Source organism: Melanerpes formicivorus, unplaced genomic scaffold (genome assembly GCF_026170545.1).
Source record: "Melanerpes formicivorus ecotype bairdi unplaced genomic scaffold, bMelFor1.0.p_v2 SCAF_4, whole genome shotgun sequence".
NCBI classification, from domain to species: Eukaryota; Metazoa; Chordata; class Aves; order Piciformes; family Picidae; genus Melanerpes; species Melanerpes formicivorus.
Window position 1 is genome coordinate 6,176,013 of NW_027142356.1, and position 13,333 is coordinate 6,189,345.

The 13,333-nt window shown below is 46.5% G+C and overlaps 1 protein-coding gene across 2 annotated transcripts in view; it reads right to left on the reverse strand.

The window, feature by feature from the left end:
- Positions 1-10,413: 10,413 nt before the first annotated feature.
- EMCN (endomucin) overlaps positions 10,414-13,333 on the reverse strand; it is a 67,534-nt gene continuing 64,614 nt past the window's right edge. For both annotated transcript variants that reach the window (XM_068136819.1, XM_068136818.1), the window contains exons 11-12: positions 13,035-13,097; positions 10,414-12,118 (exon numbers count right to left, since the gene is read on the reverse strand). In XM_068136819.1, the coding sequence (XP_067992920.1) occupies positions 13,039-13,097 (59 nt within the window). In that variant the 3' untranslated portion in view covers positions 10,414-12,118; positions 13,035-13,038. The remainder of the gene's footprint in view (positions 12,119-13,034; positions 13,098-13,333) is intronic.

The following is a 13,333-nucleotide window of genomic DNA, read 5'->3' on the forward strand; positions in this document are numbered from 1 at the left end:
CTCAGGACCACCAAGTCCAACCATTGACCCTACTCTACAAAGTTCCCCCCTAAACCATATCCCCAAGCACCATATCCAAACAACCTTCAAACATATCTAGGGTTGGTGACAACTCCACCTCCCTGGGCAGCACATTCCAATGCCTGATCACTCTTGCTGTGAATTTCCCCCCTCCCCATCCCATCCCTAATGTCCAGGAATCTCAGCCAAAAATAATTTTATCCATAGTAATTAGGGTTTCTTCTTCCCTGAGCACCACCTTCAAACACCTGGAGGGCTCGCTCCAGTAATGATGCCCATTAACTTTTCCTTGTTGTGCTCTATCAGGTATGCTGTTTGTACTCCACACTAATTCCTGCCGCTCTCACCACACATGGGCAAAATAACTGATTTTATATGTCAGACCCAGCTACAGAAAAAAAAAACACACAGAGAATCATAGAATTATCAGGGTTGGAAGGGACCTCAAGCATCATGCAGTTCCAACCCCACTGCCATGGGCAGGGACACCTGATACTAGACGAGGTTGCTCAGAGCCACATGCAGCCTGGCCTTAAAAAACCTCCAGGGATGAGGCTTCCACCATCTCCCTGGGCAACCTGTGCCAATGTCTCACCACCCTCATGGTGAACAACTTCTTCCTAATATCTAATCTGAACCTACCCATTTCTAGGTTTGCTCCATTCCCCTTAGTCCTGACACCCTAAAAAGTCCCTCCCCAGCTTTCTTGTAGGCCCCTTTCAGATACTGGAAGGCCACAATTAGGTCTCCTTGGAGTCTTCTCCAGACTGAACAGCCCCAACTCCCTCAGTCTGTCCTCACAGCACAAGAGCTCCAGCCCTCTGATCATCCTCATGGCCCTTCTCAGGACATGCTCCAGCACCTCCAGATCCCTCCTGTACTAGGGGCTCCAGAACTGGACACAGTACTCCAGGTGGGGTCTCACCAGAGTGGATTAGATGGGGAGAATCACCTCCCTCAACCCGCTGGCTACGCTTCTCTTGATGAGGCCCAGGATGTGATTTGCTTTCTGTGCCTAATGGCTAAAGTTAGTGCATTGCCTTTACAATGCAGCTGAGTCTAATGATCCTGTTCCTAAAATGGGCACAGGTGTTTTCATTTAATGAAAGGAAAAAAAAAGTCTGGAATATTTTTAATCAAGTATTTCTGGATCTAGAAGTGACCTTCATTTTACAAACCACAGTCTCAGAAAGCTGCAGTTTTCCAGACAACTTGGGGTTTTTTGCAAGAAAACAAAGATCTTCCTCCCCTCTTTCCAAACCACACCTGTGCCTTGCAATGATATCTGTTTTGCCTTCTCTCAGACAGGGCTATGATATTAGCCCTGGGTCCCTGGGTGTGGCTCCAGAAAGTACACAGGGCCACATGATTTGATTTTATTTGATCATAGGTAGAATAGCATGGCTCATAAATATATAGCTGCTTGACCCAAGGACACAGAAGCTCCACTGATACTTTGCTGGCAGAATTTATCTTCCTTATATTTTTGGGGTTTAATTTATGACCTGTGTGGGGATGGAAAACTGATGTGTGGGTAAGGCATCACTATACTTCACCCAGTCATAGAACGACTTAGGCTGGAAGAGTCATAGTCATAGTATCATTCAGGGTTGGAAGGGACCACAAGGATCATCTAGTTCCAACCCTCCTGCCATGGGCAGGGACACCCCACACTAGATCAGGCTGCCCAGAGCCTCGTCCAGCCTGGTCTTAAACACCTCCAGGGACGGGGCCTCGACCACCTCCCTGGACAACACATTCCAGGGCTTCACCACTCTCATGGTGAAGAACCTCCTCCTCACATCTAGCCTGAATCTCCCCACCTCCAGCTTCATTCCATTCCCCCTAGTCCTATCACTACCTGAGATCCTGAGAAGTCCCTCCCCAGCCTTCCTGTAGGCCCCCTTCAGATACTGGAAGGCCACAATTAGGTCACCTCGAAGCCTTCTCTTCTCCAGACTGAACAGCCCCAACTCCTTCAGTCTGTCCTCATAGGAGAGGTGCTCCAGCCCTCTGATCATCCTTGTGGCCCTTCTCTGGACACGTTCCAGCACCTCCACATCCCTCTTGTAATAGGGGCTCCAGAACTGGATGCAGTACTCCAGGTGGGGTCTCACCAGGGCTGAGTAGAGGGGGAGGATCACCTCCCTCGACCTGCTAGCCTGCAGGAGAAGTGTGGCTAGCAGGTCGAGGGAGGTGATCCTCCCCCTCGACTCAGAGATCATCTAATCCAACCTCCCTGGCATGGGCAGGGATGCCTCTCAAGTAGACCAAGTCACTCAAGGCCTTGAGCATCTCCAGGAGGTGGGCATCCATAACCTCTCTGGACAATCCATTCCAGTCCTGCCATGTCATGAGGGCCAGTGGTGAGGAAAGCTTCCCAGAGAAAAGCAAGGCTGCATTTCCAATCTAGAAATGACAGAGTTGCAAGTTTCTGTATCCTCCAAACAAGTACCTGGCACATAACCCACCAAGGGCACAATCATTGGCACAGAAAGATGGTTTTATTGAAGTTTTGTAAGGCTATTCTAGAGAGTCGGCACATTTACACTATTTGTTCATCAAAGCCACAACTTATCTTTGCTCCCAGGACACTGCTTGAAGCAGCAGACTGAACCCCATCCTTCCTGCTCAGTTCCCACTTCTGCAGCTCCTTCCATATCACTGCACCTAGGAGAAGGAAACATCTCCTTTGCCATGTCATGCTCCGGCACATGCTACTGCTTCAGGCCAGCAGTTGCAAAGAACTGCTAAATGCATTTAAAAAGAGGTTTAAAAACCAACAATGAGCTTTGAGAAAGCATTTGAAGGTGGCAAGCATCATTCCAGATCGGTGTACACTTGCAGGCCAGAAAGCCAATCACATCCTGGTCTGTATCAAGAGAAGGGTAGGCAGCAGGTGAGGGAAGTGCTTCTCCCCCTCTACTCCACTCTGGTGAGACCCTACCTGAACTGCATCCAGCTCTGGAGCCCCTAGTACAAGACAGATTCGGACATGCTGGAATGTGTCCAGAGAAGAGTCACAAAAATGATCAGAGGGCTAGAGCTCCTCTCCTATGGAGACAGACTGAGAGAGCTAGGGCTATTCAGTCTGGAGAAGAGAAGGCTTTGAGGAGACCTAATTGTGGCCTTCCAGTACCGGAAGGGTGCCTACAAGAAAGCTGGGGAGGGACTTTTTAAGGTGTCAGGTAACAACAGGACTAGAGAGAATGGAGCAAAACTAGAAATGGGTAGATTCAGAATGGATGTTAGGAAGAAGTTCTTCCCCACAAGGGTGATGAGACACTGACACAGGTTGCTCAGGGAGGTGGTTGAAGCCTCATCCCTGGAGCTTTTGAGGGCCAGGCTGGATGTGGCTCTGAGCAACTTGATGTAGTATGAGGTATCCCTGCCCATGGCAGTGGGGTTGGAACTGGATGATCCTTGAGGTCCCTTCCAACCCTGACAATTCTATGATGCTATGTTGTACTGCTTTTGAGGCTGGGCAGAGCGAACAAAGAGTCAAGCTCCAAACCTCACTGCCGAGTTTAAAACACAACTTTTAACTGTATTTCTGCACTGTAGGTGCAGAGCTCGATGGTGGCTGTGCAGAGAAGGCCAGGCGGTGCCGGTGACGAAGAGCTCGTCTCCCTAGCTGGCCGTTTTCATGGCCGTGCGAGGGCAGCAAGTGCAGCCCGGAGGGACGCGGCTGCCTTCCCCCTTGCAACACCGCGAGTTTTCAGAAGAGGGCAAAAGCAGACCGCCCGAAGGAGCGGCTGAAACCGTCACCCCTTCAAAAGAGAAGGGACACAGCTATAAGTTAACAACACATTTTCCCTATTACCTACCATAGTCATTCAGCGAGACACACCTGTTTGGTGTGCCAGGGATCAGCGACTGCCTCAAATACCCTGCAGACCTCCAGCAAACATCTCCTGGCGCCTCGGTGTCTGCTCTCCTGTGGGATGAGCTCCCAGCATCCCTCTGAGAGAGGGGAAGGTGGGTGGTGCATGGGGCCAATTTCTCTAGTGATGGCACCTGCAGGAGATAATTGGGGTGATGAAGGACACATATGCCTTGGTGCCTGCTCTCCCGTGGGGTGAGCTCCTACTTGGCCAAGCACAGTATGGCACAAGAATAGAATCATAGAATTGTTAGGGTTGGAAGGCACCTCAAGGATCATCCAGTTCCAGCCCCACTGCCTTGGGCAGGGACACCTCACACTACATAAGGTTGCTCACAGCCACATCCAGCCTGGCCTTCAAAACCTCCAGGGATGAGGCTTCAACCACCTCCCTGGGCAACCTGTGCCAGTGTCTCATCACCCTCATGGGGAAGAACTTCTTCCTAACATCCATTCTGAATCTACCCATTTCTAGTTTTGCTCCATTCTCTCTAGTCCTATCATTACCTGACACCTTAAAAAGTCCCTCCCCAGCTTTCTTATAGGCCTCCTTCAGATACTGGAAGGCAACAATAAGGTCTCCTCAGAGCCTTCTTTTCTCCAGACTGAATAGCCCAAACTCTCTCAGCCGGCCCTCACAGGAGAGGTGCTCCAGCCCTCTGATCATCCTTGTATCATCAACTTAATCAATATGAAAATATGGCCTGGTCATATCCAGGTCCCATTTTATCTCCATCTCCCAGAGGTCCACACCAAGCTCCTCATGCAGAGTGTTGAGCTTCAGAGAATAAATCACTGTAGTGCAATGGGATTATGTAATTGTTATCCATGTCTGTAATGAAGGCCTGTAGATTTTGGGATGTGAGGGAGGGACCTGAGAAGGGCATGGGAAGCAAGTCCAGGACAGATGAGCTGCCCTAGTAGTCACATAGGGTTTGCTCCCTGGAGATGCTTTTGCACCCAGTCCCACCTTTTTGCCCCCTTGCTGTAAGCAGGAGCTCTGGATAAGAAGCAGGGAGCAGTTAGAATTTTGTCTGTCTCATCTTTCAGATTTGATTTACAAGTCCAAGCAGCCTGGATGCTCAGCATTGTCTGTGCAGAGTGGCTGCAGATGCCTGCAATCATCCCTTGCTGCTCTTTGCTATGCTTCACTGAGGCAAGCCACTAAATCCCGGGGTGAGATGTTGCCCCACAGTAACTTTTTTGATAGTAGCAGCTCTTTGCTGAGCTGCCTGGTATTAAGTCTCCTTTGTAAGGGTATGCATGAGGTTCAGGTAAATAGGACTGAAAGCATTTGAGTGTGATCAGGCTGGCTGGTGTGGGGCACCTGATGTTGCATCCTGACCCACAGCAAACTGTTTATTGTAATCTGAGTCCTGAAGATCAGAGACATTTTTCTCTCTCCTGTGGATTTTTCTCAGGGTGGATGAGAGCAGCAGAGTTCAGCTCTGGCTCTGAACTCCCCCCAGCTACATGGGTTTCATTTGGCATGCTCTTTCTCTCCCTTCCTCCCTCACTTTGCCAGCTAGAGTCAGACAAGGCACTCATATGCATAAAAGCTGTCAAAAGAATAACGTAGAAGTACAGGAGCTAGGAAAGACTTGAAGTGTAGAGCTGGAAGCCCCTGGAGAGCTGTGGGGACTATCCACTCCAGCTGGTTCTCCAGGCTTTTGACTAGTTCATAACCATGGCACATGCAAAAGGCTCAATTATTGCTTCTTAGAAAAACCAAATTATCTCCTGGAGTTGGAGACTGACAGCCACACAGTCTCCGCAGCATTACGCACGGCTGATTTTCTGCTGGCTTATTCTGTGCTGTTCCACACTGCCTTTAATTGCATTGCATTTTAATTGTTCAGCATCATCTGAAATTCAGCCCCAGGGGCAGCGGAGGTGGTGAGAGCTCAACACATCCAATTACTACCCAAAGAGCAAGCAGACAAAAAGTGGAGTGGAGAGGGAAAGAGTGAGACAAATAAGGCACGTTCATTAGAAGAACAGCAATCCTGACCAGGGAAGTGTCCTACTGATGCAGTAAGAAAGCTGAAAGTTCTTAATAATAATAAAGAGCACAATAACACAGTTGCTTTTCTATCAGAAAGCACCACATCTGGTTAAAATTAATGCACCATGCAAAGCATAGATGAAAACCAGCAGAATGCCCTTTGCCTGCACAGGCTTGTCTTCCCTCCTGGTTTTATTCAGTGTTGGGTTTTGTTTTGTTTTTGTGTGGGAGTGAGTTCTGTAGTTGCACTGTTTAGAGTGGGCCCCAAAGGTGGCATTTCTGCTGCAGAAACCCTGCCATGTGAGGTAGTGAGGCATGCTGGCCCACAGGCAGGCTTGGGTTTTGTCTGTGGCCAGCCAGAGCAGCACTGCTCCTTTTATTTCCCCCAAAGATGCCACAGGTTCACATTCCCTAGGGTGGGTGTTGAAGAAAAGGGCCATTCACAGGCTGTCCCATGGCACTGGGAACAATGGCAGTGAAGGGGTGTGGTAGTTTTAGGCTATGCCTTTAAAATTTTTCACAGATCTTGAGCAGTAGAGTAGTAAAATGTAAATAAATCACAGTTGGATGTAAAAAGGAAAATAAAGATAATTCTAAACAATTCCCATTGGAAGAGATAAGGGACTAAAACTAGTTGTACCCAAACAACCTCCCCTCCCCAGCCAGGCTGCCCCCCACCACAGGCTTCAACAGGCTCAGTGGGGTAGCTGGAAATACGCTGCCAGCCAAGGCCAAGAGCAAAGCTCTCCCCCACAAACCATTAGATAACTGTGTGGGTCGTGACTGGAGAGCAGAGAGGGAGCTTTGGCTGTACACTCCCTTATGTAGAGATACACAGGAAAATGGAATAGAATTAACAGATGACGATATCCTGAGATGAGCTGCCCATCCCCCCAGAACTCTCTAGCCTCTGGAGGACTTTTCTTTATGGTTATGCCAATTAACTCTTGATTTCCCCTAACCTACAACAAGGGTCAGAGGTAGAAACTGAGGGAATGAGACAGGTGTGACGCAACCCCCTGCACTTGAATAGCTTGGGCAGAGTGCATCTTCTTTTGTTGCCTCTGGAACATCTACCTGTGGGGACCAAAAGGGGTGGATTAAAATGCTCAATTGTGTGCTGTAGGTGAAAGGAATGAGTTTTGCCACCAGTGGGTGTGCTGAAGCACATCAGAGCCCATGCTGGGGCTGCCTTGATGAGGTGCTTCAGTAGCTCTAACCTCAAATAATGGACTCAACTCTCTGCAGCAACTGGAGTTGTTTAATATCCTGACATTACAGAAGATCCTTCTAGGGAAGAAGCCTCAGCACAATGTTCCAGCCACAGTGTGACAGCCACAGGAGGAAGGGTTACTTGAAGCTGCCTGAAGAACAACTCTGGAGCTGCCTGCCATGGCAGAGGATCCCCATGTCCCAGCAGGACCTTCTTGTTGTCCCTTGGCCACCAGCAGACCGCTTGGGTGTCTTTCTCCTGGCTACCTGCTAAGCCATGGGTAGATAAGATTATAGGAAGATTTGGGTTGGAAGGAATGTTTAAAAGTCATCTTACAGCTGCATTTCAATATCTGAAGGGGACCTAGAGGAAGGCTAGGGAAGGACTGTTTAGAAGTGCTTGTAGCAATAGGACAAAGAACAATGGTTTCAAATTGGAGCAGGGTAGATTTAGGTTGGATGTAATGAAGAATGAGAATGGTAAAATACTGGAACAGGTGAAATACTGAAACAGAATGTGGTTGAGGCCCAGCCCCTGGAGACATTCAAGATCAGACTTGATGTGGCCCTGGGCATCCTGATCTAGTTAGAGGTGTCCCCATTCAGTGCATGGAGGTTGAACAGGATGACCTCTGAGGATGCCTTCCAACTGGATGCAATCTGTGAATCTAGCCCAGCCCTCAAGATGAAGGCAAATAGCTGGACACATCAACAAGCACAGCCAGCACTTTCAGCAACAAAGATGCTGGAGGAGGCAGAGAGGTTTCAGGCCCTGGCCCAGTGCAGCCTCTTCCATGGCTCAGGGGAGAGTGCAGGATGGACTCGGTGGAGCTGAGGAGATCCTTCAGCTGTCTGTGCTGAATACGTTGAACGTATTGGCATGTGATGTCAGCTGCATTCACTGGGGCTAATTAAAACCTGTGTTTTATTGATTGCTCTTGGCCATAAACTGAAAAGCTGCCTCAATTGGGAATCAATAGAGTAATCTTTAAGCTCATTTATTTTATTAGATATAGAATCCTAATTTGAAGACATTGAGGAGCCATAATTAATGGTGCCAGAGAGGCCCTGGGATGTATGCATAAAGCTTCCTGAAGAGAGAGCTTTGTCACAGGCACGGTGCTGTTAGTGCCTGCCTCACTGGAATGCTGCCACAGAGCCAGCAGATGCTTTGGTGGGCAAGGCCTGGGGACTGCTCCAGTGCTGCAGAAATCCAGCATCAACTCAATAGGCAGCACACTGCACTGCTGCCTTGTCAAAAAATTGAAGGGTAGGCTGCAAACCATAAGGCACAGCAGAAAAAGGAGAACTTGGGGTCAACAGAGAGCTGCTGGCAATCAAGGCATCCCAGAGATGCTGCAAACGCCCTCAGCACCCTGAGACAGCAAGACTTAGATTCCTTTCTGCCTTTCTCCACACCTATGTGCACCAGTGTGTGGTGAAATGGTTCATCCCTCTTCAGTGGGCTGCAGTTGCTCTGAAACTATTAAAGCTCTTGGGGGTTTTGGAGGGTGAAACAGCCAAAGGGTACCACTGCTTCCCCTCACAGAGACCTCACCAGTGGGCAATTTGGCTTTCCAACACTGAACAGAAGGCGCACAAAGAGTATTTGTTATCTAAACTCCCTTCATAAACAGCCTGTAAATCATCTTGCTTGCAGACCTTGGGGGCCAGAATGATTCCTATGATATAATAACCAGAAAAAAATGAACAAATGAGTGACTTGTTCATGAGCAGCTCACATGAGGCCCTGTCCTGTTTTCTCATTTCTGGATTTTCTCCCTGTAATTAATGGACAAAGGTTTTTTTTCCCTTTCTGGTAGTTATTCTCTTATGTGAGTCAAATAAGTTGCTTGATGCAGGATCTTAGATTAGGAAGACAATAGGCAATACACTTTTTGTTTGTTTGGTTTGTTTACTTAAGTGCCCACCTGTATTTCTTGGACTGGGTCCAAAATCCCAATGTGAAGTTTTTTCACTGACCAGGATTAGGACTCTGGGAAGAGCTCAGGAAACCTTTTCTATCCTTGAAGAGCGATTTGTCTTCTTTCCCAAGTTGAGCAAGAGATGAGCAGTGCTGAGCACACTTTTCTCCTGGCAAACCTGAGCCCCACAGACTTTCCTGATGGTGACTAACAAGATCCCAAAGAAAGCTTTTGCCAGCCAGTTATGTTCTTTAGTCTTGGGTTGTAAAACGTAGAGCAGAATCCTATGCTTGATCTGAAAACTTGTTTAACCAGTAACTCATGAGCTGAACACTGAAGTGGATGTCATTCCCTTCTGTGGCAAATTATGACACACAGGCTTGAAGAACACTCAATTTGTGTGGGACTGTGCACAGAAGACTTAATCAAATGTTAGTGGAAAGTACTTTGCAAATTAGATCCACTAGGCACCCTCATATAGATAAATCTTGCACATGGAGGACAAATTTGTACTATTGGGTTTGTTTCTTTGGCCATGCCTAGTGACTAGAAAAACTCAAGTGGATCTTTTAGACATATGCTACTCTAGAGCTGTTGAGCCAGACAACTGAAATTGATTTTTCATTTCTTTTTCTTCTACCTGAACCACTGCATGTAACTTCTTTAATAACTGAGTTGTCTCTGCAGTCAGTTCATCACTTCCCATTAATGCTGCTTCCAGCCTCTCCAGCATCACAGAAGAGTGAGGCTTCAATATTCTTCCAAATCCTTTCTCTGCTTTACAGATATCCTTTAAGAAAATCTGTCTTCTCTCCTTCATATAAACACCAGTTGCCTTGTGATGCTCCTCACAGATGGAAATTCATAAGTTTCCCATTACCACAAGCTCTGTTGCCTCAGGGGTTAAGAGGATCACATGTTCTTCATTTCTACTCTCCACTAAACCACCTATTCTGCACCACACACACTCACACAAGCCAGTTGCTCTGAGGTGTGTTTCCCAGCCTTCTGATGACAGCTTGGTCATCTGCCATGGCCCTTTATCACGAAAAGCCTAAACATCTTCCCAGTTTCAGTCTTTTACTTTTCCAGAACCAAGATTTCCAGAGAGTCCTGCTCTCTCACATCAGCCCTTGTACCAAGGAGGAGTTTTCTGTACTCCACTTGCCACCCCCAGCATGCTTTCTGCAGGGTCTCATGCTCCCCTTGCCACCACCACCCCCAGAATATCTAACCTCTGCTTCGAAGCTCACCATAAAGAGTTCAGCTCACTTTGTGCTGCAGGAAGGCAGAGTAATGAGCAACAGTTGCATTAGTTATGGGTAATAAATTGCATTTCTGCAAAAAGAAAAAGGAGAGCCACTTAATAAAGAGGATAACTTTTAATAGGCAGTAACATCCTTTTTCTTGACACTCCATGGTAGTTTCTAAACAAATACAGATATTTATTTCACACTCTCTTTCTGATTTTTTTCCTAACTCCCTTTTGGTGTGACACAACATGCTACAAATACTTTTTTTTTTTTTTCTTTAACTCAACTTGAAAATCCATAATGATTGCTTTTTGTCATAGGAAACATCAGCAAGTCAGGAATCTGAATGGTTGCTGGTGCCAACTGGTGTATTTCAGATGTCCTGACCTTTCCAAAGTAGGCAGCCAAGACTCCTCTGCTCCTGAGCAGCCCAAGTGATCCAGAAATACCTGAATCAACTATGCAAATTCAGCTGCAGCATAGAGGACGCTTGTTGGGTCCCCATCTTTTACAGAGCTTCATCAAGAGTTTCCCTTGGTGCCACTAAGACAGAAGATTCTTTGACCCATCAATGCAGAAATAACGGCGATGGTCAAGCACAATGAAAGCAACGCTCTGGTTTCACGTATAAACACCAACTAACAAACCTGCTCCATCCCTTCCCGTACTGATAGGTAAGCTTTATCACTTAAGAAAAGGAAACTGGAGGAAGAGGTTCCTCAAAACATTGTATCAATAAGTATCAAAACTTAGATCATTGTCCTGGCTCTTGGTTCTGCACTTACACCACCATTCTTTCCATTCACCCACAGAACATCTCTGGCATGCCACCAGGGTCAGTGGATTGAGACTGAGCAGATGCTCACAGTAATATCATTTTCCCAACATTTACAGTTCTAGAAAAGTAGGATACATGCAGGTAGAAGCACTACTTGATATTTCTGAATTGCCAGCTCTGTACAAATGAAGAGAGTCTATAATTAGCACTTGAAACACTCTTTAAACTTCCAGAGTAACCTGCAGGAATCCCATGTACTGCTCAGAACAGAGGGAAGACTGTTCAGCTGCAGAACTGCTTATCTTGCTGATCCCTGCTGTGTGCCCCAGGCTACACCGGAGACATTTATAGCACACCTAATGCAATTAGCCAAGGAACAGGTGAAAAAAACCTGTGTTGCCTGCTACATTACAAGGATCATATCCAGTAATTTACAGAACTTCAAAGAGCCTCAGTGCAAGGAATCTTCCTCCTTTCACAGAATAAAACACACCCGTCGGCGTTTCACCCAGGCATCCATCCCATCCTGTAAACATTTATGACAAGCAAGGTGTGTGTGCTACAGTGAGGAGTCTCGTGGAAATCACTGAATTCCTTTTCAAAGTGGCAGTTTGCCCAGTACTGTTTCAAGGGTCAGGCCCTGCTTGTGTTTTGCTACATACAATTAAGAGAACTCTATCTACCATAAGTTCAACGAAGTGTGCTAACATATTCCTTCCTCTATGTGCAGAAAACGTTTTTAGAAATCACTATTCAAGCATCACCTGATTTCTTCCCCCTTCTCTTCAACCTTCTCCAAAGTTTTCTTGCTTTTGCTATATGTGAAAATAATAAATACATGTGATATGCCAGTTATTAAGCCATCAAAAAATTACATGTCATTCCAGAAGGGCCAGGAAACACTTCAGGTTTAGAAGTCAAGAGCTGGTCATTAACACAAGTGTCCTGCCTATTAAAAAGCTTCAGCTGCTCCACATTTTCTGTGAAACCAACTTTGGTGGGACGGTCCTGCATATTGTGATGAAACAAGCTGCTCCCCATCTGAAACGACAACAGTGCCTAAAGGTTATTATTCCAGGTAAAATCGTTTGGGAACAAAAGAGTAAGCTGAGTAAATCTAATATGGGATAGATGAGAGGGAGTAAATCCATTGTCTAAGACATTGTCTTGCATCTGCACAAACAGAGCTACCTCTGGGTTTCCAGTTTGTCCTTAGTGTTAGCTCAGGAAAGCTCAGTTTGTCTGTCCTGGCAGAAATGAGAATAGGCCAGTGCCTGGTGGTGGAAGTCTGGACTCCATTTCCCCACAAATGAGAGGCAGCTCCATGGGAAGTGGAGACTGTGATGCTTGAGAAAGCTTCATACATGAAAGAAAACACAGCACCTGCATCCCCAACAGTGGGTTTCAGAGGTGCTCTGGTGGTCTCTGCCCTCTCATACAAAAAAATACTGTCCAACATCTGCCAGTTTTTCATGTTAGTCACCAAGGATTTCAAGCCATAATAAACTATCTTGATGAATCCTCATGCTTTTGCATGATGTGGAACAAACTGAGATTTTTCATGAAACAGAATACTTCTGGGTACCAAGTTCTATTTTTCCTAGGTAACTGCCTTTAAAAATCTCTTACTTCTCACACAAAGAAAATTCCCCTAGGGACTTACAAGCAGGAAATGCTGAACAGCTAAAAGCCAAACACTATACCTACAAAGGTCTACCTCTGCATGGTGGCAGCTCTTTCAGCCCCTCAGTTTGTCTGGGGCTCTGACCATGATGGTGTCCTCAAGCTGAGCATTGTTCAAGCAATTGCTCCTCAAGGCTGCTGCCCACCAAAGTCAGGGCTGCTTTTGTTTGCATTTTTAACCCTTTTGTGTAGTTACATGGCACAATACTGAGACTAGCAAGGATTACTGAAATGAACAAACAGTAATGGTACAGGACATGAGCAATAAACTTACTGTTCTATTGCTGAGGTGTGAAGAGTTGCCGAGTTTTATTCTTCACCTGAGATGAGTGCTCTCCTAAGAAAAAGAAAATGTGTCTGCATCAGTTAAACATTCAAAGACAAAAGGATAAATGAGTCTATCAGGAACACATCACCAACCGCTGTACAAACCAGGCACTCTCCTTGGCAGATTTACTTAACCAGCAAAAAGTGTCCACACAATGGACTTTTGCTACTCTCTCTGTGTTTTAAGCCTTATGTCCTGTATGATTTGCTCTCAGATGGTGGGTTATTACCAAAAAGTATTTCCAA